Consider the following 27,125-nt stretch of genomic DNA (forward strand, 5'->3'; position numbering starts at 1 on the left):
GCAGGTAGTAACTTTGGTGTGTGCACGTGTTCTGTTTGGTTTTGTTGGGTGAGGGCTGGCTCCTTGGAGCAAGGTGAAAGGCAGAAAGGTTGATAAAGCAGATCCTCGTCTCTGATTGTGAGAAGTGTGTCGGGCACAAGGGCCAGAGCCTCTTTGACATTTCTGGTGTTTACCAGGGAGCATTCAGAGAACACAGGCATCTCTTAATATCCTGAGTCTGCATTTATGCATCCAAACCACGAAGTAGAACGTGTGCACATGAGTGTGTGTGTAGACATATGTGTATATCTATGTATGTTGGCAACATTGATTCAGACTCCTTTTAATACCCACAGTATTTTTCTCTGTGTGCCTAAATAGCACTCCCGGAAGTCCCTTCTGTCTCGCCGTACTTGGAAACCAAGTTGCATTTCCTGGGAGTTGAGGTCACAGAGACGTGTGCAGTCACAGCCCCACACTGAGGGCACAGTGCCTCGACTGCAAGTTGGGCCCTGGGATCTGATGACCACCTTAGGCAGATGGTTGGGGTCAGGCCTAGTGTGTCCCCGTCATGCCCACGCAGCTTGAGGAGAATGGAGGCCTCCATCCTGGTACATGCATGTGCAAACACAGGCCGTCTCCCTCAGTGAGCGAAGCCCGTGACTCAGGGCTCTCCTCCAGCCAGTGTCTCTCAGTGGGGTGTTCGGATAGCTAGCTCTGGAACTGCACTAGGGTCCCCGTGGCTCATCCATCTTCCCGCCTCTCTACCCCACCTTCAGGACAACCACGACCGCCAGGTGCAGGAGCTGAGGCAGCGGCAGCGGCTCAAGGAGCTGGAGCAGAAGCGGCGATCCTGGACAGCGGGGGAGTTTGGATTCGGCCGGAGCAGCAGTGAGAACGACGTGGAGCTGCTGACCAAGAGGGGTGCGGAGGACCTGCCCCCTTTTCTCTGCTGCAGGCCCGCCAGCCCCTCCTACCGGCCCCCCACCACCCGCCGCTCCCGCCTCTCCCTGGACACCATGGCCGACAGGGAGCTGCTGAGCTTCCTCGAGAGATCCACAGACGGCCCCGAGGAACTCAAGCCCAGCAACTCATCCCAGGGCTGCCTCTGGCAGGTCCCTCCTGACGGAGCCTGCAGGGAACCTGGAGAACCGAGGGGCCAGGACTCCAGCCTAGCGCACAGACCTCGGGCCTTGGAGGGCCAGGAGGAAGCCCCCCACTCCACCACAGCTTGGGCGAACTGGCTCCCTGCAGCCCACCCCGACGATCCCGCCTGCGCTTTACGCCGCCCTCGGCGCAGTGGGGTCAGCACCCTCCGAAAAAGGAACAGCGCACCGGTGGGCCTGGATCCTGTGCGGTCCTCGCCCCCACTCTCACCGTTGGCTCTAGGGATTAGGGAGCATGAGCTGGTGACCGGGCTGGCCCAGTTCGACCTCCAGGCTCCCAAGGGCCTGGAGGAGCCGCCCCAGTTGACCGGGAATGACTGCAGCCCAATGGAGCTGGTGTCCGTGGGGGATGCGAGCCCACCATCCCTGGGCGCCCCCAACAGCAGCCCGACGACGCCCGTGGGCAGAGGTGCCCGAGTGGGTCCCAGCCCTGTCCCCCAGGATGGCGAAGCTGCCCCTTATGAGCCCAGAAGCGCAGCTCCGCTCTCTGAGGGGAGTAGCGACCCTGACAGCCAAGATCCTGGGCCTCTGTTCTGCATCTCGGACACCAGCGACTGCTCGCTGACCCTGGACTGCTCTGAGGGAGCCAACTCCAGACCCTTAGAGGGGGACCCAGGCGAGGCAGGCGATGGGGAGGGCTCTGTGTCACCCGGGGCCTGGGAGACGGGCGGCAGTCAGGCCTCCTCCAACCCCATCTGCAGCCCAACTGTGGGGGCTCCCGCTGCTGCCTCCACCCCCGGCTCGGGCTCCGTCTCAGGGAAGAGCGAGCCGGAGAGCTGCAAGGGCGGCCCGCCCAGGGACAGGCCGGCGAGAGCGAGGGAGGCGACGGCCCTCAGGAGGAGCTCCCCCAGGGAGGCGCCGCCGTTGGCGGGGCCGTCCCGGGCCGGGGCCGGCCGCCGGAGCGCAGGGCCGGCGGGGCCCGTGCGGCCGGTGGGGCCCGTGCGGCCGGTGAGGACGCTGACCGGCTGCGAGAACGAGAGCATGCGCAGGGTCGTGCCCATCTCGCGCGCCGGCCGCGCGCCCCCGGCAGCCAAGGGCAGCCCCCGCGAGGCCGCCAGCGGGCCCGACCCGCCCCCGCCGCTGGCGCGCCGCAGCTCCATGCGGGGGACCGCGGACGCGTCGCCAGCGAGGCCCACAACGGCGCCGGCGGCCCGGCCCGGGAGGGAGCCCCTCTCTGCTCCGGAGCTCCTTCAGGAAGCCCAGCGCCAAGCCCGTGCGCAACGTCCCGCGGCCGAAGCCCGAGGAGGACAAGGCGTGCCGCTCCGGCGCCCAGGGCCCCGACGGCCCCGGAGAGCCGCCCCGCGCCGCGCTGGCCGCCAGCGTGCCCCGGGGCCCGGCCTCAGTCCCCAGCTTCGCTCGCAACACGGTTGCCTCCTCGTCTCGAAGCCAGAGGCTCGACTCTCCCGCTCCGGCCAGAGCCCCCGGCCTCACCCGGACCATGTCTCAGCGGCAGCTGAGAGTGAAGGGCGGCCCCGAGGGTGCCGTCCCCAAGGACAGCGGCGCCCTCCGGCGGGCCGGCAGCGCCCGCACCCTACGGAAGGGGTCCGAGTCAGCTGAGGGCCCCGGGGCCGGCGCCGAGACCCCGCCGAAGGGCCGGCTGAAGGAGGCCAACCACACGGCGCTGGGGAGGGGGCTTCATCCCTTACGTAAGTGAGGGGCGTCCGCCCTCCCCGCTTGCCTTCTGGGGTTCGGATGGTGAGGACTGACTTGTGCGAAAGGCCGACCCTGAATGTCTTCCACATAGAACCCCTCGCTGGGGCCGCCTGCCAGTGCCCCTGAAGGTGTAGCCTACTGGACCCACATCCCCGCTGGACCGATCGGCCCCGGAGGTGGACCTGGTGAGCCCCGTTCTCCAAACACAGAGAGCGGTGAACGACTCAGACAAGACCGTTGTCTGACTCAGCATCATCTGATGTTCTTAGGTGACGAGTAACAAACAAGATTTGGGGGCCAGTTTTTATATATCAGTGACATTTTTTACTATTATAAAAATTAAACGTTGTTTTAGTTGGCTCCTTTCACAGAGTGAAATGCCTCCCGGGGGAAAATGAAGGTATTTTTTATCTTCCTAGTTCCCTGGCCTCAGGGTTCCACCTGCCCATGCTGTGCAGCTGGCAACTGGACTTCCGCCGCAAAGCCTTTGGGTGTCCTGTGGTTGGCACCGTCTTCCTGAAGACTCTCCCTTGCTCATCTCCACCTGCTACCTTTGGTGAGGTGAACGGGAGGGAAAGCGAAACTGCTGGACAGAAATCCGGTGCTCCTCGTGTATTGGGGCTGTGGGGCAAGCCTCCCCTGTAGACGGGTGGCGGCCCCTGGGAGAACGCTGGAGCTTCCAGAATTTAGAGGTGCCATATTTTGATGGAAGGTCATCAGGGACTGTTCAGCCAAGCACATCTTTCCCGTTCTCCGTTGTCTCATTTGAGTATTTGTTGTAACACTGAGCGAAGGCTGCTATGACTCGTGTTCACTCTAGTTTCTCCAGGGAGGATTAAACCCAGACTTTCTCCTTTGCTAATGTGACCTGGAGCCTAGAGAGAAAGATTCACTTTCTCTCTCCACGATACTTTTAAATGTTGATGTCTGTCCTTTGGTACAATGGTTTTAAATCCTGAGAAAAACCAGGTCAAGTTTTTAAAACCAGACCAAAATTGAAGTTGCTTTAAGAAGACTTTATATTATCAGGAAAATTTTGAAGGAAAAAAAAGTAAAGATTCATTCGGAAGAGGAAAACATACTACTCAGTTCCAATTTCACTGTTTCCGTCCCAACTAGCTAATTGGGAAGTGGCATTCTTGAAACATTTTTGTTATTTAAAAATTGCCCCTCCTCCCACTTTTTCACTTTTGATCACTTACTAGTGAAACTTTGTTTTAGATCTGACAGTGGGAGGTGGATTTAGGCAAATACAGTAATGTATTCCTGGTGAATCCATACGGTTGATGTTACAGTCTCGTTCCTATAGAATGTTGCCCCCCATCCAAATTAATTGGAAACTCTGAGCTTCCATAAGTCCGCTAAACTCAAAAGGAAAACAAGGCGCCTGACCACAAAACCTCTTGTAAAAATAGCCCTGAGTAGTATTTCCAGGGCTCCACAAAGATGGTTGTGAGAATCCTGAGCCATTTTTCGTCATCTCAAAAAGCCCTTAAAAAAAAATCATGTATTTAACCATGCAGACAAAACTGTTTGAAACCTAGGACCTGTGAAAGAGGTCAAAAGTTTGTGGGTTTTTGGGTAGTGTCAGGGTTATGGCCCCTTGGGGAACCCTGGAAAGCAGGGTCCAAATCCCTGTTCCCTCACTGATGCTGTGAGGCTTTGGCAAGTCACTCCCTCTCCTTAAGCCTCTGTTTCCCAGTCTGCATAAGTCAGGGCATGGCCTCTGCTGTGGTCTTCAAGGGTCCTTCCAACTCCCAGAGTCCAAGTCATCGTGAACAGCCAAGAACCCATCTCTGCCCTGGGATCAGCTTCCAGAACTAAAACTCCAACGTTTCCACGGTGGAGGTCTCACATAAAGGCTCGCTCGGAAGAAAGCTCCTTCAGAATGAGTTGTTGGTTTGAAATCTAATAAGCTGAGTTTCCTGAGAAGTGGCGTTTTGCTTGGCCCTGTGGACCACTTGTTTGCATCTGTGTGAGCGGGTGATCATTCTATTACCTTTTATTGGTAGTAAGCTTGGAAAATAATTTAAATACATAATGCAGAAATGTAAATAAGTTTATATATAAATTTTAAGATGAACTGAATGTATTTAAAGGTCCATTTATATGTTTGTTCTTTTATGTAATGTGTAGTTTAATAAAGCTCATGTTTATGAGATTTGTGTTTTCTCCTCAACTGCTTCTGTGAACGTTGGCATGTGACCCCGGTAAGAGAGTGCATAATTTACAGAGAGAAGGGTGGAGATGGGGTGGACAGGAGGTGCCAGAAGGTTGGGATAGAGCAGCTGTAGCTTCAAACGTCTCAAGAGCCAAAATGGGCTGTTGATGTGTGTCTTCTTAATAGCACAGAACCTGCATTTAACTGTGCGGGCCCTGGGCAGGGGCCTTGCGCCATACCTGGGATGCAGGTATGCATCTGATATGCGGGCCACGCATGGAATGTTCAGCACCTCGTGCACTCTTGCGTTATTCCATGTTGTGGGCCAACCTTTGCGCAATCTCCATGAGGCCGGCAAGTCTGAATCTGCTCCTGTGCACTCGCGTGTGTTTTGGCTCAGGACGCTGTTGGGAAATCGCAGCTCACCTCTGTGGCTGCCTCAGGAATGAGTAGAGAGGGAGGGAGGCATGCTTTTATTTGAAATGCAATATTGGTTTGGAAAAAAAGGGGGATTGTGTCTTGTACACAATGATGAGACTTGTACACAATGATGAGACTTGTACCTTGGGATTTCCTATGAAGTTTTAGTCCTAGCTGCTCTCCCAGTTTAGCTGACGCATTAAAGGAAGATCCTGGGGTCAGACAGCAATGGATGAGAGAGCAGATGACACCCTTGTCCTGTTTGTGAGGTGCTGCTCCATAGACCCAGCCTGGTTTTGCCTGGGTTGTAAGTGGTTTGGAACATTGGACCCCTCCTCTACCATCATCCCTGTGGTAACAGGGCAAACCAAACAGGATACAAACCAAAGCAAGGCCTTTTATCTCCATAGTGGGTCTCAAGTAGTTACCTTAGCCCTTTTATTATATGACTTACTCAAGGAACCTGGGTTCTGGTCTTCTTCCAACGATTCTCGTTGAAACTCAGGGACCACAGTTTCCTAACTGTTCTTTCAACAGTCTGCATATTTATATATTATGATGAGAGGCTCTGGAATGGTTTACTAATTACGAGTTTCCGAGGTGAACAAATTTGCCACCTCCTGCCTCTAAGGGCGTACTCTCCTTCCTCTATCTCCTCCCATCTAGCAATGATGACGTTTTGCAGTTTCACACAATTTTCTATCGAAACTTTGTTCTTAATTCTTCATTATACTTTCACTTCATGCTTCAGTCCTGCCATGAAAATATAAGTTGTTTTTTTTTTTTCTGGTATGTGTTCCTGAGCACATATGAGCATATACATTTAAGCCAAATGTGATAAGAGACATTGCAGTTGACCCACTAAGAACTTCTTAAAATTATCTGGGTGAGCACAAACAAAGTAGAGTCACCCTACTCAGCTTCTGTGGAGCCGCAGTGCACAGCTCAGAATGAATCCGGGACAGGCTTGAAAACATAACCCAGAGCAACCTCTCCCTGGGGGTATTTTCATCTGCAAATATCTTCCAGTGAAATGCCCCGTGGCTCACTGGGACTGCCTCAGTGACGGCACAAGTGTCCTTGTGGTTGAAGAAAGTGGCTTTTCTGTCTTCTAGGCCAGAGCCCTGCAGCTCACTGCCTCGGCTTCCCTTCCTACTCGGCAGGTGGAACACCTGGCCCCACTGCAGGGGGTCATGGCCCGAACAGCACCCACGGCCTCCTTCACGGCCCTTGACCAAAGCGCACCTGGAGGGCATGACCTGACCGCCAGCCTGTCGATGCTCGAGGTCCTCTTAGGCACTTTCGTACCAGACCTCCGGAGTCAGGCTTTGTCCCCAGCCTCCTCAGAAACATTCAAACCCTGAGTCATAGAGGCGGTCCCTAACTTGCCAGCAAATGATGTTCCCCAAGTTTGCTCAAAATTAGATTTGAGAAATTCAGAATGCACATTCCCCGAGCAACCATGTCACGGTTATAGGTATGTTTCCAAGGCAGCCCATCAGAAACTTCCGTAGCCCATCCATGGGTGGGCGGCGGCACTGAAATTTTGTAGGCAAGAACTTCACTTGTAACTGTCGTCCTAGAGGAAAACACCAGGGTGCCACGAGCCTGTCCCCCCTAGTTAATGACATTATGTGGAGGCGAGGGCACAGCCATGCTCACTCTCCACCGCTGAACAAGAAAATCCTCTCCCCTCTGAGGTCAGCCACAGGAGCACCCTCTCCTAGGCCAATTCCAGCAAACACAGGCTGCTTCCTGTGGGAGACTGCCTTTCGGCTGTCCTTCCTAATAGCACACTGCGCAGCAGAAAGGTATGTGCCTTGCGCTTTCAGTCCTCCAGGACCGGACTCAACCATGCTCCCTCAGCCTCCTGAAAACTAGCGGCAGGTGGCAGGGTTGTGGGGAGGCCACCTGTGTGGCCACGGCGTGCCTCATGAGCCAACAGCAGCTGGTGGTGGGGCCACTGGGCCACTTCAGTGAGAGCTGGGTGTTTGACGAGGGCGGTGAGCTCTCCATGGTGACCCCCAACAGTATCAGAGCACCAAGCGGTGCCCACTTTCCTCTGGGGGAGGGCTCTAGTGTGGGACAGGACACCTGGGGGGGGGGTTTCCTGGTCCCACCCCAGACCTGCACCAACTCAGCATCCTTCCGTGATTTGCATTGAATGACTCCCCAGTGACTTCATTTTTTGCTCTGCTCTTGAGAACCAGTGGACCAGAGAGAGGCCAGAGGCTGGCTTCTCTGGCCTGGCCCTCTCCTTGGGCCTCTGCCAGGCAAAGCAGGTGCTTTTCCCCTAGGCAGGGGACACAGCTCCCTGCGGGCTCAGCAGCCAGATGGGAGGAGAGGTGCCCCCAGGAACCTGAGGAGGTGGTCTAATTTGGATCTTGCAGCAGAAACACCTCCACTGGGTGGCTCGGCCACTCCTTTGAGTCTGGAGTTCTCAGGAGCACGGCACCAGAGAGCCCAGAACGGTGCCTCCAGGGGAACACAGGAAGTGACGCAATGACTGCCTTTTAGGAAGATCATAATTGAGTGTCAGTGAAGCAATTTGGTAGTAAGTGCTGAGCAATGCCACACCCACCTGACTGCCCACGGTGAGATTTTTGTCAGCAAAGTTGCTTTTTGGAACCCTGCTCCCTAGGCCTCTTGGATTCTGGAGTTTTCACAGCCTTCATGAGAGTCACTGCAACTCTGTTCTTCGGAGCTTTTCCTCGTGGCCACGGCTCCTTCTCCCGCTGCGAGCTGGGGCCAGGCGGGCGCATCTGCGCTGACCTCACCGCTTAGGAAGGGGGTGGGGCAGCTCTCCAGGGTGCTGACTCAGGGCGGCAGCGCGGCGCCCTCACGCGAGGTTGTAGCGGCCGGAGCTCAGCCCTTCTGTCCTGCTTTAGCGGGTAGAAGCCCTCCCTGGAAGGAGGACCGGCCCCTGGTTCTTTCCAAAGCTGTCAGCACAGAATAATTCACCTTTCACCGCTTCGTGCTGTAAACAGCTCCCCATCAGACCGGGAAAGTTGCTGAGGTCTGGACAGTCTGGCCACTTCCAGGGACAACTGTTCTGCCAGTTCCCAGAAGGCAGCAGAAGCGATTTAGCTATATTTGGATTAAAAGGATGGTTCAGCCTTGGAAGATGCCCGGGCAGGAAGAACAGTGCCTCCATTCAGCTGTGGAGACGGCAGCCTGGCTGGTCAGCTTTCTTTCTCTTTCCCAAGGCACCAGCAGTTCCCACAAGCTGATTCATCTCCAGGGAGGAGAGGGAAGAGGTGGGCTGCTGCAGGGCAGGCTTCTTGCCCCAGCCGAGATGGCGGAACTACCTCCCCACCCCCACAGGGCCTCCTACTCCCGAGGCCAGGTTTGCCTTTTATACAATGGAAATGAGAGTCATCAGATCAGCACCTGGATACGGTGCCCACTGCTCCCAGCCCTCCCCCGGCCCCTGTGGTTCTCAGCCAGCTCATAATGGGTTGGACTCTGGCTAGTGCTTTCCTCCCAAGAAGCTTATGGCTTTGCAGACAGGGACTTCATTCTAGTGACCTAGTGGGAGGTGAAACTTGCCATTCCCACTTTTCAGTGGAGAAGTTCCTTCTGGGGGAGGTGGAGGGGAAGCAGGTGAACACGTGATGCTGTGTGGCTACCCAAGGCACCGTCTGTGGGGGTGATAATACCCAACATGAGGTCCTCAGCCCTGGGTCGCCTCTCAGGAGGAAGTGTGGTGAGCTGGATTATGGTGGAAAGAATGAAGGGACCCCCAAGGGTCGTCGTGTTTGAGGATGAGCCCACTAAGAGTGTTCAAACTGAAAAAAGGCGATAAGAACTTGGTGGTGAGATTAATCATATTCTGTGTTGTTCCAAAGCAAAGCAGAGCTAAATCTTCAGGTACAAGAAGAGCTCATGCCAAAGCTGCATGAGCTCCCAAGTCCCTTCCACTTGGAAGACTCTGAGCCTATGAGATGGCTGCCTCAGACTCAGTTGCTGAGTTGACCCAGTAGCCCCTGAAGGCCACTTTTTCCTCGAAGGGGTCACCTCCTGGGAGGCCCAGCTGTACCTTATATGTCACAAGAAGCACCTTCGTGACAGCCACCCTTGTCACTATGCCAAGAGGCCCTCATGTGGGGTCTCCTGGGCGTAGGGCCTCCTGTTGTCATGGCAGCACCTGCTCAGTCCTCTGGATCTGACCGCACAGCGGGAATGCAAAGACAGTCACCTCATAACAGATTCTCAGTGGGAGTTCAAGGCAAGCTTGTGATCCTGAAAAGCTCTGGGTCTTGCAGGGGTTCTAAAACGCGGTGCCCCGGTCTGTGCCATCCGGTGGCTCCTCAGAAGCGCAGCCATCTCCAAGTCTAGATCAAACAGTTCTTTCCTCCTCTGTCCTTTTGCTCTGGAAATCGATCTTTCCCTCCCCTGAACTCATAGAGTGCTTGGGATTAAAACTCTGATCCCCACCTGCCTTGTAAGGATTGTTGGTCATATCTGACTCCTGGACTATGGGTATGTGTGTGTTGGGTGGGGATGGGGGTGATTTGCCATCTGTGGAGGCTTCTAGGTCCCAGCAAGGGTGCCGCCAAGTGGGTGCCCCCACACACGAGTGGCAGATGGAGTCCAGTGAGTGAGGGCAAGGCTCAGGGACCTGTCTGCTAACGGAACATGTGGTTGAATACCACTGCCTGTGTCTGGACCTGGCCTAGGTAGATCAAGGTGGGGCGTGCGTGACTCCTAGCAGAAGGCCCCATGGAGGGGGCAAAGGGCTTCTGGGAGAGGAGGACTCTGAGAAGCACGAGGAAGGATGAGAACAAATATAAAGACAGTACTGGGCACCCAGGTGCTAAGTCTGCACTTCCCACAGAAAATCACAGGAGCCTCGTGGCCATGCCACAAACCCGCAGGCCTGTTGGAAGGCAGCTGGACCTTAGCCTTCCCCTTGGCACTGAGAGCAGAATGAAGCGGCCACAGGGCATATCAATGTGACGCTGCATCCTTGATTTGCACAGGGTGGTGACACAGCTCTGGGCATGTGGGGAGATGGAGGTAGCTAGGTCCCTGCCCCCCCTGACAGCCAGGCTCCTGCCCACTCTGCCATTTTATAAGCTGTGTGTGACTTTGGGAATTGCTTAACCCCTCAGCTTGGAAACCATATCCCTATGTAACTTCAGAGCAGGTGAGAGGGTTTGATGGTTAAATACATTAGACAGTACATTTGCCATCGTCACTGTCTGAGGTCAGAGCCCAACCTGGCAGATTCTCAGGGGCCCAGTGATGGGGGCTGGCTTGCGAGGAGATCGACAGACCCAGGTGCATCAGACAGGGGGCCAGCAGGGCCCGAAGCAGCCTGCTGACTCAGCCCTGTGTCCTCACGGGACTCTTGCCCTATCCATCTGGTGATCTGGTCTCTGAACACACTTTACCTTTATTTCTGTTTCCTCCTCTTGCCGAGTAAGCAAGGCAGGGCCCCATGACACCTGCCAGTGTATAACCAGGCGGGTTGTGTCTAATTTATTAGATCTATAAAATGCAGCTGCTCCCAAGACCCATGATCTCACTCTCGAGGCCAGAGTCTTCAGGGGATTCCCTCTCACCTGGGACTCACCTGGGTGTCCTTTCCCTGGGAAAATATTTGTCCACCAGGTGTCTGTGGGGAGGTGCTCTTGACAGCAGCAGTTATGGTGTTGGTTCAGGAAAAGGAGCCTTTCGAGGTCAGTGAAGCCCAGCGGGAATGAGAGGAGTGGGGGTCCAGCACCTCCTGCTTTTCTGGCTCCACCATGGGACCCCCTGCTGCCTTGGGCCACCTGAAGGGGTGTGTCCTCTGCCCACTTAAAACCTGCCACCCCAGCTGCAAGGAAGGCCAGACAGACAGACAAAGGAGGCCATCCAGTCTGGGGGGAAGCACTGCTGATGCTGCTGCTGCTAAGTCGCTTCAGTCGTGTCCGACTCTGTGTGACCACAGAGACGGCAGCCCACCAGGCTCCCCCGTCCCTGGGATTCTCCAGGCAAGAACACTGGAGTGGGTTGCCGTTTCCTTCTCCAGTGCACAAAAGTGAAAAGTGAAAGTGAAGTCGCTCAGTCGTGTCCGACTCCTAGCGACCCCATGGACTGCAGCCTACCAGGCTCCTCCATCCATGGGATTTTCCAGGCAAGAGTACTGGAGTGGGGTGCCATTGCCTTCACAGGGGCCTGGAATTCCTGAGCTCTTCTGGTCTGCCCTGTGTCACCCTGCTCACTTATATATCCCCTCAAAACATCTGTGTCCTCATCCTCCGAGGAGGGCAGGGTGCTATGTCCTCTCAGTTCCCACCAGTGCTGATATTCTTTGGAGGTCTGTTTCTTGACGAGAGTGTGAGTGATGTTGGGGCCACGCCAGAGCCCACCCCTTCTGCCTCATCACTCACATCTTATACCAGCAGCCTCCCTCCTCTCCCAAGAAGGACTCAAAGAACCCACCCATCTCTTGTTCTGTGGTTGCCCCAAAGGGCCTTGCTGAGGACCCTTGAGGGCATGGGCTGTGGAGAAGGACAGACTTGACTCAGATCTCAGCTCTGCTAACTGGATTACTGTGGGGAAGTCACTTACCATTAAGTCTCAGTTTTTCATCCGTAAAATGGTATAAATCAGGCCCACTTTTGGGGGTTGCTATTAAAATGGGAGATATATTCTGGTGCATAGAAGGTATTCAATAAATGGTGACTGGAATGATTAGGGAAGTTTGTTTCATGAATTTCCCATTTGCTTAGTGACAGCTGACTGGGGCTCTAGTTTCTGATGAGCCCCCATGTGAGAAAAATGATGGGTGGTCCAACAGGATTATGGTTGTCTTTCATTGCAAACATGATACAACCTCAACATAAAAGAAAAAAGACTGACCATCTGGCTCCACTTTGCCGATAAAGGTCCATCTAGTCAAAGTGAAAGTGAAGTCACTCAGTCGTGTCTGACTCTTTGCAACCCCATGGACTGTAGCCTACCAGGCTCCTCTGTCCATGGGAATTTCCAGGCAATAGTACTGGAGTGGGGTGCCATTGCCTTCTCCAAATGAAAGTGAAAGCCTCTCACTCATGTCTGACTCTTTGAGACCCTATGAACTATACAATCCATGGAATTCTCCAGGTCAGAATACTGGAGTGGATAGCCTTTCCCTTCTCCAGGGAATCTTCCCTACCCAGGGTTCGAACCCAGGTCTCCCTCATTGCAGGCAGATTCTTTACCAGCTGAGCCACCAGGGAAGCCGCCATCTAGTCAAGGCCATGGTTTTTCCGGTAGTCATGTGCAGATGTGAGGGCTGGACCATAAAGAAGGCTGAGCACTGAAGAACCGTAGTTTTTGAACTGTGGTTGGTGTTGGAGAAGACTCTTGAGAATTCCTTGGACTGCAAGGAGATCAAACCAGTCAATCTTAAAGGAAATCAACTCTGAATATTCATTGGAAGGACTGATGATGAAGCTGAAGCTCCAATACTTTGGCCACCTGAAGAACTGACTCATTAGAAAAGACCCTGATGCTGGGAAAGATTGCAGGCAGGAGGAGAAGGGGACAACAGAGGACCAGATGGTTGGATGGCATCATCGACTCAATGGACATGAGTTTGAGCAAACTCTGGGAGATAGTGAAGGACAGGGAAATCTGGTGTGCTGCAGTCCATGGGGCTGCAGAGTCAGACGCGACTTAGCGACTGAACAACAAGAATCTTGCTCTGAAGGAATTTGTAAAAGAGAAATTGAGTGATTTGAGCATACCAGACCGTTTCTCACACGTGGCCACAATGTTTGATTGTTTTCCACAGTTTAAGGAAAGCTTGAGGTTTGTCACTATTGAAGCCTCTTAGAGGAAAGTGCTGACAACTCATCCAGGTGCCTACATCACATGCCAAACCTGTGCATTCCCAGCAGAGCCCAAGTGGCTCAGCAAAGAGCTACTACCCACTGCATAATGCCCCAGGATGTCAGAAGGTGCAGGGCAAGCCGGGAATCCACCCACTGGTGGACTGGTTGAGCGGCAGGTTTCTGCTGACTCCCCATAGGGCTCTAAGATGAAGCAATCCCTTAGATATCTTGGCTCCTCAGCACTCCAAGGGATGGGGACGTTGCCTGTCACCTGCCTATCTCACTAGAGAACAGTGGGGGCAAATGCATTACTATTTTAAAGGGACTTCGGTCAACTAGCCCAGGTTTTTTTTTCTGCTGACACCCTGACCTTGATGCTGACAGAGTTAAAATGGGAGACACACACTCATCTGTGTCAGTAGAAGTCAGCATAGTAGCGACCGCCCTGGAGAGTGGGCAATGGACTTCTGCGGTCTGGGACTATTCTGGGATGATTATATGAGGAGGTAGAATTTGTGAACATTCATTCTTTTTCTTCTTCTTTTTTTTTGTGTGTGTTTTTCTTTGTTTTCAAACATTCATTCTTATGATATACACTCTTTTCCCTGTGTAAGCATATTGTGCTTTAATTGTGAAAAGCCGGGCCGTGTAGGATTGGGGGGCGTTGATGATCTAAGCCTGTCTCGAGGGCTGCTCCTAAGAGAGGTGCCCCAGGATTCATTGTTCATCTCCTTCTCCCGGGAAAGTTAGCCATAAATCTCCACCAACTGCCTACGTTAATACCCCGTCCAATTTTCTTGTCAGCAGTCTTATGGGTCTGTGGGTTCCAGCAAATCTGTTGGCATCAACACACCAAACCCAACCTGTGCGGAGCTTCTGGATGTGCTGTGGGCAGGGCGCATGCTGACCGAGCTGTGGGAAAGATGGAGCCTTTAAGGGCTGGCTCCTCCCCTCCTCGGCACCACAATGACACCATTTCCTCCAGCAGGACTCACTCCCATTAAAGCCCTGTCCAAGTTCTGCGCTCACCTGCCCAGGTGAGTCGATGAGCTCATCTGAGCTCTGAGGCAGTTGTCCTGAAAGGAGGAAAGGCACTAAACAACAGAGATAAAGGAGTCCCTGAGCCTCCCAGTTCCGTAGGAGTTTCTCACCTTGAACTCCACACAGGAAGGGCCAGTTAATGCCAGTGCATTACCTCAGCCTGGGTGCTCCTGTGCTCAGACAAGCACAGCCCAGCCCTTTAAACAAACACTCTCAGGAGGCTGGGCTGGGCGGTCAGAAAATGGAAATGGAGAGAGTAGAACACGGGGTCAGCCGTGCATCAGCTCATCCTTTGGCCCTCCAGAATGTTTGCAGCTGGCCGACTCATATGCCCTCTCTGGACCCTGGGTTCCTCAACCCTCATGGTGGGGAATTGGATTGGAATAATTCCTATAGCCCCTGAAAAAAAAAATGGAATGCAGCCATCGTGCCCAGCTGAAGCAAGCCCAGGGTTCTCACTAGCCAGTGGTTGGCTTTGAACTGTCACACGCTGTGTTGGGTCACGGGAGCACGGGGTAAAGCTGCCCAGACTAGGTCTTGGAGCACAGCTCTCACCGATCTGTGCAAAGCCCCTTCGTGGTGGACACCGCTTTATCTCCCCACCTGTAATCTCCACTCCCACCCTCCTCCCCTCGGGAGCCCACCGTAAGATATTTGATGTCTGTTCTTAGATTTGTGTGTCTGTGTGTGCTCAGTCGCTCAGTCGTGTCTGACTCTTTGCCACCCTCTGGACTGTAGCCCACCAAGCTCCTCTGTCCATGGGATTTTTCAGGCAAAACACTGGAATGGGTTGCCATTTCCTTCTCCAGGGGCTCTTACTGAACCAGGGATCGAACCAGCATCTCCTATGCCTCCTGCATGGCGGGCGGATGCTTTACCTGCTGAGCCATTGGGGAAGTCCCTGTGTGTCTATATGTCTATATATAAACATATCCCATTGCTTTGCGTGTGTATTTTTAATTTACATGGGAGATGGCATGCTATGAATCTTGTCCTGTTTCTTCACTCTCCACTGTTCTATGATCCTTTTGTGTTTCTAGCTTATTCGTTTTTACTGATGCACTCAAGTCCTGAGTCTGTGGCCACCACGTCGTTCCTGTCCGTCCCCTGCTGATGGACCCCTATGCACTCCCTCACTGTCACCAGCCCCGGCACTGTGGCTGGCATTTCCACACACACCCCCTTAAGGACCGCAGAGCTCCTTGGGACTGCCCCGCACAGTCCGTGTGCAGCCAGTCGTTGGTCCTGGCAGATTGCTCTGGACGGGATGGGGGCAGCTGCCTAGGGCTGGCGAAGCTGGGCCCAGATCAGGGCCTGTGAGCCCGGGCGGCCTGGGGCTGAGTTGTCGGGCGCTGGTGCTGGATTCCCTTCTCTGGGGAGGGCACTGATTGGCTCCAATTTTGAGGCCAGTGTCCCCTTCCTTTATAACTCACGTGTGTGTGTGTGTGCGCACGCGCACGTGTGTCTGTTAGTCACTCAGCCGTATCCAACTCTTTGCGACCCCATGGACTGTAGCCCTCCAGGCTCCTCTGTCCATGGGGATTCTCCAGGCAAAAATGCTGGAGTGGGTTGCCATTCCCTTTTCCAGGGGATCTTCCCTAGCCGGGGATCGAACCCTGGTCTCCCACACTACAGATTGTTTACTGTCTGAGCCACCAAGGAAGCCCATAACGGTGAACTGTAATTAAAGGTGATTTGACTGACATTTGATTGTCTCCTCACCTCCTAGACTGCAGGTTCTGCAAGGGCAGGGCTCTTTGCCCCTGCCGTCAGATTGGGTCCCACACCTAAGGCTGAGCTGGTCCAGCAGACTGCGGCAAGCAGACGCTGGTCTGTGTCAGCGGTGAGCTCTGGATGTGAGGAATGAGTGAAGCCTGGGCGGGGCCGGGCCCAGGGGGAGGGAAGAGGGGCTCCTGGGGGGCAGAAGTCAAGCAGGCCCACCCTCAGGTGCTGCCTACCCACGTGCCCCCTGAGACTGGGGTCCCCTTGCCTCGGCCTAGACCCCACTCTGATTGCAGGTACTTCTGCCTTAGCACAGCTCTGACCTCAGGTTAGCATCCAGCCTGCTCCCTTCCTCTCTCTTGCCCCCGGCCTCCGCCCCCTTTCATGGACCTTCACTGTGGGCTCAACCCTGTGCTATGACCTGGCAGGGTCAATGTCCCCAGGAGACTAACCATTATGATGCATAGACGTGAGTTTTTTTAAAAAATAGAGTGAGTCATTGCCCAGGAGGTTAGAGGCAGGGAGAGTGTGTAGTCAGTCACCTCTGACAGCATGGAGGGGGCCATGGCTTTGGGTGGAATTTTGTCAAGAGGTGGTGGATGGAGTGTGTCTGAGCCAGGCACTGGGTCAGAACCACATGTGTGGTCAGGGCTGGGGTGGACCTGTTCCCAGAGCCTGAGGTCCAAGGCAGAGGCAGGGTTCTCGGTCTGGGGAGCAGTGGGGCCCAGGCTGCAGGGGCAGGGGATGTGGGGGTGATAGGGAAGGGTAAAAGTGGGGTGCCGTTCAGAGGGGCCACTCAGGCGGTATCCTGAGGGCCACGATTTATGGAAGAATTGTAAGCTGGGCATGGCAGGAAGAAGCGTGCCCTTTAGAAGATCACACATTTGTGTAAAAGTGTGTAAAGTCATTGCTGGGTGTCCAGAGGAGAACTGAGGCATCGGGGGAGCCACTGGGCAGGGTCTCACTGGGGTCAAAAGAAAGGGAGCCCCTCTGAGTCAGAGATACCTCCCCAGCTTTGTGACCCAAACAACCATCAGCAAAGCTGTTTTCCAGAAGCGAGAAAGGCCCCCAGCAAACTGTCCTCTTGCTCGGAGGAAGCAGGACCTCTACCCCAACCTTGACCCCAGAGTGGCCATGTAGGCCCCAGGCTGGCTGTCCGCCTCTCAGGACAGGGGGCCTCTTCCCTCCACATGCACTCTCACCCCATGAGGGGGACTTTCTCTTCCCTCTCCTGAAACTGAAGCCTCTGAAGTGGCCTTGGGAGGGAGTGGGACCCTCCTGCTGGGCCAGGCTGTGGAGCCTCATGACCAAGGGAGAAGCCATGATCACTGCGCTCGCCTCGCCCCAGTGCTGAGGAGAACCCTCTGCACCCGGGCACCACGCTGGACTTGCAGGCGGGACTGCCCTCCGGGACGGGATCAGGGGCTCCCATCCTCCTCCCCTCGCCCCACCCCGGCACTCTGTCCATCGGCTGCTTCCACTGACTCTTTCCTCTGTCCTGTGACCCCAGGCCGCTCGCTGTAACCAGGTGTGACCCCAGGCCGCTCGCCGTGACCAGGTGTGACCCCCGGGCCACTCGCCGTGACCAGGTGTGACTCGTGCAGCCTCTGCTGTCGTCCCCTGGGCTGGCCAGGCTTCCCGGAGCAGCCGCTGCCCTGCCAGCCACTCGAGGCCTGTGAGACCCGTCCTGGGCGCAGCGCTGGCCACCAGGAAAACGCCGGCGAGAGCCAGCTCCCGGGCTCCCTGTGCTTAGAGACATTGCTCCAAACTGGGCTCTGCTGCCTTTGATCTGCTGCTGACCCTCGTGGCCCTGCTGTGCCCCGCACACTTTCAGTCCCGGCTGAGGGCACCAAGCTTCCTCTCTCTCCTGTGGAAACAGAACCTGGGAACATGCCCAGCCTGGTGAGAGTGACATAGACTTGCGGGTCCCCACTCAGGGAAACGTCAACATTATCTGGGGGCTTATTTTTACAATTAAAAAAAAAATTCAGTTGGTTTTTAAAAGTTTTTTTAAAAAAGTTCAGCCTGGGAGGGCAGCTGCCCCACTCCCCTCCTACCCACTCCTTCCTGTCTTATTGCTCTGACCCCCGCTGGGCTGTGGGCGGGCATAAAAGTGTCAGCACAAATCCCCGAGAGCACTCCCCGGGGTTCCGGTGGGATCCACTGGTCTGGCGAGCCGCCCCATCGCATTGCGCATGGTTTGCACTAGGAGAGCGCTGGGTCGTTAAGATGCTAAATCCAGGGAGTGGAGGACTGGGAAGCAGATAGAGAAAGAGACGTGGTTGCTTGGGGTTGAGGCCATTTGTGTCCATGGAACCGGCCAGCTATTTGGCCTGTTGGTCAATGAAACCTCTGACCTCAGTCCCCAGGGGTTTCCACGTTTGAAGCCTTGACCTTCCCCTGTGTGTCTGAATTCGACTCTTTGCTATGGCACAGGCCAGGTCTCTGAGTTCCTGCGTCTGCCTGCAGCCCAGGTAGGATAGGAAAACAGGAGGTGGGGAGAGCACAGCTACCTGGGATCCTCCGGAAGAATTTATTTAGGCTTAATTATTGATAATAGCTCTTTATTTCAATGCTTGTGCTCTACAGATGTGTACAGTACAAGATGATAGGTGACCCCCCCACTGCAGGCCAATGCTGCTGACGGCGCTCTTGGGAACCCATCTGTCTCCCTGGCCTCCTCCCTGAACCTGCGCGCACGCTGCACACCCAGGGCCGCGCCACGTACTTGCCCAGCACAGCCTCATGCCCATCCAGGAGAGCCTGAAGCCAGTGCCAATCTCCACGGCAGGGGAGTCACCAGCAGCCCGTCCTGCCCAGCAGAGGGTGAGGCCATCTCTCCGGTGCCAAAGCAGGAGTGAAGAGTGACTCACAGCTGTTCTCAGGTGTCCAGTTTGTGACCAGTTCTGTGCACTGAATAAAGGAGGACAAGCCTTTTTTGGGGGGACGAATTGTTTTATTCACCTGAGTGGGCCCCAGCTTTACGGTTTCTTCTTTTTTAAAAATTTTATTTATCCCATGCAGCATGCCAGATGTTAGTTCCCCGGGAATCAAACCCGTGCTTCCTGCAGTGGAAGCTGGGAGTCTTCCAGCGGTTGCTGGACCACCAGGCAAGGCTGTAAGGTTTCTTCCTAAATCCCCGGTTCATAGGTGGGTCAGAGAGCAGATCATCAGTGTAGAAAGGGCGCTGGACCAGGAGCCCACCAGCAGGTCAATAGCTATTTACTGATGTCCTACTATGTGTCACTGGTCAGGCACGGGGTGTAGGAAGGACAAGAGAAACCACATCCCAAGGAACTTACCTACTGGTGGAGCTTATGTTGGAGATAGAAAATAGTCATGGAAATATGAAGGCATTTAGATGCTGGTCACTGGCATGCAATTGAAGTTAAAATGAAATTAAATTTTAATTTCAATTAAATGAAATTAAAAGGCGTTTGCTCCTCAGAAGAAAAGCTATCACAATCTTAGCATATTAAAAAGTAGAGACATTACTTTGCCAACAAAGGTCCTGGTAGTCAATCAAAGCTATGGTTTTTCCAGTAGTCATGTATGGATGTGAGAGTTGGACCATAAAGAAGACTGAGGGCCAAAGAATTGATGCTTTTGAACTGTGGTATTGGAGAAGACTCTTGAGAGTCCCTTGGACTGCAAGGAGATCCAACCAGTCCATTCTGAAGGAGATCAGCCCTGGGATTTCTTTGGAAGGAATGATGCTAAAGCTGAAACTCCAGTACTTTGGCCACCTCGTGCGAAGAGTTGACTCATTGGAAAAGACTCTGATGCTGGGAGGGATTGGGGGCAGGAGGAGAAGGGGACGACAGAGGATGAGATGGTTAGATGGCATCACTGACTCAGTGAACATGAGTTTGAACAAACTCGGAGATGGTGAAGGACAGGGAAGCCTGGCGTGCTGCAGTCCACGGGATTGCAAAGAGTCAGACACAACTGAGTGACTGAGCAACAACGCCGCCATGCCGAAAGTACGGTAGGATGAGCTGCTGGGGGGCTGAGAATCAGCAGACATGGGCAGCTCCAGTCCAGCCAAGAAGCCCCTGTGTGATACAGACAAGGCGTGGATCCCACTCTCCTCTACCGTGTGGTCGGCCTAGCTCGCCTCGTGTCTCCTATCCACAGCGGGAACACACAGCACTCAGCACAGTGTCCTCCGGTTCTTCCTGGAGTCCATTTTCAGTGATTGCGGCCTCCATGAGCGGTGATCTTTGTTAACATTCTTCATCTAACAGTGGCCAAAGCCCTAGAGGACACAGAACAGAAGCAAGAGCAACCCAGCCTGGAAACCAACACATCCTTACAAGTCAAAGTGGTTCTGTGGCCTCTGGGCCTTTGTCAGAGCGCAGGTGGGAGGAAGGCAGGTGACTCCCTGGAAGTGACAGCACCAGGCCTCTGGGCTCCTGTAGTCAGAGACCTCGAGGGCACGGCAGACCTAGACACCTGCGGAGGGAGCGGGGCAGGAGGCTCTGAAACAGAGACTGGCAGAAGCTTCACGGGCCCTGGGGCGCAGCGCCCTCAGCTGCCACACACGCTGGCTGGGGAGGCTCCCAGCCCTCTCGTCACACCCCAACTCCACCAGTAAGTCCCCCTTGGCACGGCTCTGCTGCAAACAGGGCCAGCAGATCGGGTTTGCTGGGTGCTCCCAGGACCAGCCCCAAGGGGCCCTGGGTGCAGGCAGCACCAAGAAAATCCTGCTTTGCAGAGAGGACCAGTTTAGCCCTTGAGAACCAGAGTAGGGAGGAAGCGGTGAACAGGTTCTCTCCCCCTTTCCCTCTCTAGAAGTGCAATGACTCATATGATCTCTCCCATTTTCAAACAATTTTTTAAAAGATTTTTTTGATGTGGACCATTTTAAACTCCTTCCTGAATCTGTTACAATCTTGCTTTTGTCTTTTGTTTTGGCTTTTTGGCCATGAGGCTCCCTGACCAGGGATCTAACCAGCACCCCCTGCATTGGAAGATGAAGTCTTAACCACTGAACCACCAGAAACGTCCCTTATCTATCTTTTTTTTTTTTAAATGTACAGGTTCACGTGTCACTTAGTAAATGGGGAATAGTGCCCGGGGTTCAAGGACCGGCCCTGGGCTCTTTGGGCTCTAGTGGGTATAGGATGGCAAACTTCAACCCATGCTGAGGTTCTCCCATCTCAGCCCGACAGGCATGATGCACAGATGAAAAGACCGTGCTTTTACTTTAGGGGAAAGAAGAGAACTCTCTGGAAACGTCCTCTCTCTTCTGATGCATGCTCATTCATAACACGACAGGCTTAGGGACTGTGAATGACATACATTAGTGCAAGAAAGCAAGCCAGTCGAACAGACTCGTATATCACTGCTCCCGTGACACACAATTATTCACACTCTTGAGGCGGGTAACTTCACGAGGACCCAGGAGAGCCAGCACCCGAGGCAGCTTGGGGGTGGGTTGAAATGAAGGCAAAGTTGAAAGCTCCAAACTACACCATCTTCAGTCTCTTTGAACCTTGGACCTGCTACTGGAGGAATATTCCAGATCAGATGGGTCTGCCTACAAAGACCGGAGCCCCTGCTCAGCAGCAGGGCATGGAGCTTCGCTGTTTTGTGGGGAAAGTGGGAAGGGACAGGAGGGCAGGTTAAGTTCTCCTGCCAAGCCAGGAATCTGGGGAATTTGCCTGACCCACCAGTGGCAGAATTCTGACTTCTCAGCTGGACCTTCCAGCGTGGAGGCTGACCCACAGTTCTTTGCCTCTTCAATCCTGCCTGAGCCTTTCTTCTTCCGGTGGAGCATTCAGTGGTGCTGATGGTACCCACAGATGAACCTGTTCTCTGAGAGCTGAACGGCGGCAGGGAGTTAAGCCTCTTCCCGCGGCCCCTTCCGCTGGCCGCCCACTCACCCTCCCACTTACTGTGTGGAGGTCAGTGGTGGGTGCTGTTCGGGCCCTGGGTCTCAGTGATACATGTCAACAACTGTCTACAGGCTCACATGAACCACAGGTGACCTCAGAGGGGTGAGGAGTGAGCCAGGGGTGCCCAGGACTCCCAGTCCGCCTGGACTGAGTGCAGAGCCTCAGATTTGATCCTGCTAGATTCCACAGTAAACTCTGCCCTCTGCCCCACCCGTGCAGTCAAGCCACTCTGAGACTTCCGCAAGTCCGCTTCCTGAATCTGGGAAGGGAGAGACGGGTGCCAGGGAAAAATAATCACTGGGACGGGGGCGGGGGCAAAGAGGCTGGGGGTGGGGCGCGAAGTTACCGTCTTTACCTACGCCCCGCCCCACTAACTCGGGCTGCCCGCCAACCTGGCCGCCCTCCCTGCTCCTCCCAGCTGCTCGCAGATCTTCGTCACCATTTGGGATTTGGTTCAAGAGTCACTGGCTCTGGGAAACCTGAGCTGACCTAGCCCTGAAGCAGAGGTGACTCCGCCCCCTTTTGTATTGCCCCACCCAGCACGGAGCACACCTCCTGGCTCTTTGTCCCTCAGAGATCACCTGGGTGCCCTGTTGGTGTCTTGAACTTATTTGTGCCCCTGGCACTTAGCTCGATGGGCACCCAAGATGTGCTTATTACGTGAGGAAATTTGCTCAGCTGTGAAGCCAAGTCCTGGGGAAGGAGCAAGAGCTTAGAGAGGGGGCAGGGTGACAATCTGCAAGGTCACTTTCTGGTTGTGTGACCCTGGGGGAGTCAAGGAACCTATGGGAGCCTCACCTGTTAAGTGGAGAGATGCCCATCTCGGGGTTATGATGAAAGTTCAGTGAAAGAATGCTCAGGATAATAATAAAACAGTATGATTGGGTGCCAGCCATGTGACAGGCACTGTGATCAGCCTGAGGAATTAAGTAGCAAATTAACTAGGAGGCTGGCAGGGACAGACCTTGGGGACGCATTTGCGTGAGAAGGGCCCTGGCAGGTGCTTGGTGTTCAGTAAAAGCAAGTTAACAACCTGGGGATGAGAGGCCAAAAGGACTGCAGGGACCGGTGGGAACTAGTGGCTGATGACCGTCCATCTGGTGCAGGGTGGGGTGGGGGGCAATGTTCTAAGACACCTGCAAACCGGCAGGAGACCCCACCTCCTCCCCGCCCGCCTCCCACTCCTCCTAGTCCAAGGAACCATTTCCTTGGAATTATAGAAAAAACTAGGGATTTCTCCATTATATGACTAAAAAAAATGAAACAATGTTACAGAAATACTTCCCTGGATTTCTAGAAAGGACTAGACACGTGTTTATTTTGCACCTCATAGAGATTAAAGGCACAGCCTTGGGCACCTTTGACCTGAGGTCCTGAACCACCTAGCAATGCCCTCAGCCTGTGCATGCCCACGTGCTGAGTCCTTCATCGTGTCTGACTCTGTGCGGCCCCATGGACTGTAGCCCACCAGGCCCCTCTGTCCATGGGATGCTCCAGGCAAGAATACTAGAGTGGGTTGCTATGCCCTCCTCCAGGGGATCTTCCCGACCCAGGGATCGAACCCACATCTCTTTTGTCTCGTGCATTGGCAGGTGGGTTCTTTACCACTAGCTCCACCTGTGAAGCCCACATACCTTCTAAGATCCTGTAAACATTTCTGTGTCAGCCAAGCATTGATCCATTCACAAAGAGAATGAGAAGAACAGTACTTGGTTGGGGACACTAAGGCTTTTACTCTGACTTTCAAGGGCTCGTGGGGATTCCTCACAGGCCTTGGACTTGGTCTGCTTTCAAGAATGACCCCTTCCAGCTGTGCTCAAAGAAAAGCCAGACTGCACAGCATCCTGTTCCTGAAAAGTTTACAGACAACTGTCCCTAAAATAGGCCACCTTCCCAGCGTGACCCCGCCTACCAAGGAGGTATGTGAAGTGAGGGGTCATGACCCTACGGGAGTTGGAAGAATGTTCCTGGGACTTCTAGATCTCCAAGTTCAAATGTATTCACAAAAGCTCCAGTGACCCTTTCCCACTGAAGAGCCAGGCCTTCCTCAGGGGTCCAGGGCGATGGAGGTGGGGACGTGTCAGAATGCCAGGAGAGCTTTTCAACAATGTACATGCCACCCCTGACCCGTTCTGATTCTCTAAGTGGGGAAGGGAGCACTTTGAAAGAAGTCCCCAGGAGGTCTCGCTCCCCGTTTCTCAGGCCTGACTCTGCAACTGTCCAATGGCTTGCCACACCACCACTCCAAAACCCACATAACCTCTTTTTATTTCTTGTTTTTCAGAGAACGGGCTCTCTCAGAGTTTGCCAGACTTGGGTTTTCATCCAGATCCACCACTTGCTTGTGGCTCGTTTTTCTCATTTTTTTCCCCTTTGCAGTCTGGGCAGGAGGATCATGTGAGAGCATGTGTGTCTGATATGTAACAGCCTGTTGACTTCAAAAATATTCACAACCTAAAAGTTGAGGGTTACGTTTTATTTGGTGGGAATTTTTAGGACTTCGAGCTCAGGAGACAGCATCTCAAGTGACCCCAAGAAAACTGCTCTGAGGAGGCAAGGGGAGAAGCCAGGTTACACAGAAGTTTTGCAACAGAGGGCAGGGAGTCTGAGCATCAAAAGACGGTTCTTAACTAAAGAAAACCGGACATCCCAAGGAAAGGAATTTAATGCTTTTTTATGCATGGGAAGATGTAAGAGTCTGGGTCCACTGAGATCGTTCCTTTCCTATGCACCTCAGTTATCTCAGGCCACTATCCTGTGTTTTGACATCCTGAGCTTCCTTTCCTCAGGACTCACTGTAGGGAGTGGCTGCAGTCTGATGGTTGCTAAATAGCAGGTATTCATCTCCTTCCTGTGTTCTTTTAGGGCTCCCAGGCTCACGCTGGAGGGCTGCAATCACTGATGACTGTGACATCCTTGTTTACTGATACGGCAGGAAATATTCCATTTCTCAAGCCCCTGCTCAAACTGCCTGGCCAGGATGCCCTGGACTGACTAGCTGCCAAGGAAGTTGTGGCCCCTACCCCCAGGAACCCTCGGTTGGGGGAGCCCCAGATCCCCTAGCAGTTCTCTGTAGTTCTTGGGAGCCCCGGGTCCCCCAGCAGCTCTCTGCAGTGATGAGGGAATTCTGGACAAGGCCCCAGAGGTGAATCCAGTGTGAGAAGCTGGGACCCCTGGGGGTCTAAGGGAGCCCCTAGAAAAACCACAAAGCTAGTCTGGCCCCTAGGAACTTGCAGGCTGACCAGGGACTGAGGAGGTTCCTGGTACATGGGATTTTTGGTGCGCAAAGCAAGACAATCACAGGCAAACTGGACAATCTGATCCCCTGGCAGCTTTCATCATACTTTCATCCCCATCTTACTGGGGGACTCAGTTCCAAGGCTGGGCAGGGGGCACTCTCCTAGGATGGAGAAACGTGATTTACTGGGGCATTTAAAATAGCAGATGGGATGCCCCTGCACTGGGACCTCAGCCAGGTGGGTGAGGCAGGCAGCTCTACTGGCTGCTGGGAAGGGGGATGCTGGGGAGCGGGAAGCAGGGCAGGTGGCTTCTTGGGGCTCTACTTTTGTTTTTCTGCTGCCCTCTTGGTCATTCAAATCACCGTCTGGGAAGGAGAGTGCCTTCAGAGTAGTGTCTCCTGGGGAAGGCAAAGGACAGAGCAGAACTTCCCTGATGCCTGCTTTACCCAGAGAGCAGAAGATTAGGGGACCCCACATCTTTGGGGGCTCCACACCTGGTGGGAGCAAATAGCCCTCCTCCAGGCAGAATCACAGAAAGTCCTGCTAGTCTTCCCCTTCTGGCCAAGCCAGCATGTGACTCCAGCCTGGGGAAGGGGGTGCAGCCAGGCCCCGGCTCCTCCATCCCGGTGTGGCCCTCGCCTGCCCTCTCAGCCTTGTCCTGGCCTCTCCAACTCCTGAAAATTCAGCCCCCTCCTCTTTGGTGCTTCACCCCACTTTGATTTCTTTCTCTTTAGGCCTCTTGCAACCGTCCTTCCCTGTGTTCAGATGCATAAAGTAAGGTCTTGGTCAGTCCCTTGTCCCAAGCCTCCTTCCTGCCTCTGAAATTCTTTAATGGTTTAAGAGAAAGAGGCTAAGACTTTTCACACAGGAAGGGGTAGCTTTGATTGTTAGGCTGGGAATCCCATGAGGTAGAGCTTGGTCTTCCTCCTGTCCCACTGCCTCATGGAGCTGGGCCTGTAAATTTGCAATCAAAGAATACACAAAGAAGACAGCTTTTAACAAGGTTGGCACTCAATGGCCCGGGAGGTTGAGAGAAGAGATATTCATACTTCTAATGTATTTACAAGTCCCTTCTCTTTAAAATTTGGGTTTAGTTGGCCCCTTTGATCTCCCCAGAACCATAGCCTCAGGCCATAGTGCCATAGTCCAGGCCTCCTAGTGAGATGGGAGTTGTGAGCACATGGCCAGCCGGGCTCCCTCCAGCTCTGAAAGTAAAGCTAAAGTCAACTAACTGTGTTAGTTGCACAGTCATGGCCAACTCTTTGCGGCCCCATGGACTGTAGCCCGCCAGGCTCCTCTGTCCATGGGATTCTCCAGCCAAGCATAGTGGAGTGGGTTGCCATGCCCTCCTCCAGGGGCTCTTCCTGACTCAGGGTTCAAACCCAGGTCTCTTGCATTGCAGGCAGATTCTCTACTGTCTGAGCCACTGGGGAAGCCCTAAGGAAATCCCTTGACACAGGGAGCACCAAAGTGGGATGAGACCCAGTTTAAAGGAACGTTCTCCATCTAGGCAGAATCTGGGCTTTGTCTGTGCTGCCTCAGGAAAAGCTACTTTCTACTCTAGAATCCTGAGGAGCAGGGCTAGACGGCAGCCTGTTTAATTGAGCACCTACTATGTGCCAAGCCTTTTGTATAAATTACCTCACTGATTCATAAACATCCAATTTGATGATATTAGACAGAATGAAAATACAGTAATTACACAATGAAATACAATAATTCACCTAAGTTCAACCCCCCATGAGAAGTAAAACCAGGAGCATCTCATCTGGTCCTTAAGCCTGTGACTCTCTTTCTAGTATACTATGCTATGCAGTTCCTGGTAGAAAGATAAAGGAGTCAAAGTAGAAGAGGGAAAGAGCTCTTAAAAATAGAGCTGTGTTTGTAAATATTATGGATTTTTACTGGGCTTTGGGCTCAAAGCTAGCTCATGAGATTTTGAGTAGTTCCCATTGAACATTTTGAATTCCAGCTACCGCTCCCATGTCTAAATGTATATTCCATGATGGAGTCTGTTGATTTAAACTCTTTAAACCTAC

General features: G+C 53.8%; 1 protein-coding gene across 1 annotated transcript in view; it reads left to right on the forward strand.

Annotated features, from left to right (window-relative positions):
* FHDC1 (FH2 domain containing 1) overlaps window positions 1–7,367 on the forward strand; it is a 48,562-nt gene extending 41,195 nt beyond the window's left edge. Inside the window, 2 exon segments of the mRNA XM_070386663.1 lie at window positions 759–2,311; window positions 2,313–7,367. Coding sequence (XP_070242764.1) covers window positions 759–2,311; window positions 2,313–2,799 — 2,040 coding nt within the window. The 3' untranslated portion in view covers window positions 2,800–7,367.
* The last annotated feature ends 19,758 nt before the right edge of the window (window positions 7,368–27,125 follow it).

Source organism: Bos mutus, chromosome 17 (assembly GCF_027580195.1).
Source record: "Bos mutus isolate GX-2022 chromosome 17, NWIPB_WYAK_1.1, whole genome shotgun sequence".
NCBI lineage: Eukaryota > Metazoa > Chordata > Mammalia > Artiodactyla > Bovidae > Bos > Bos mutus.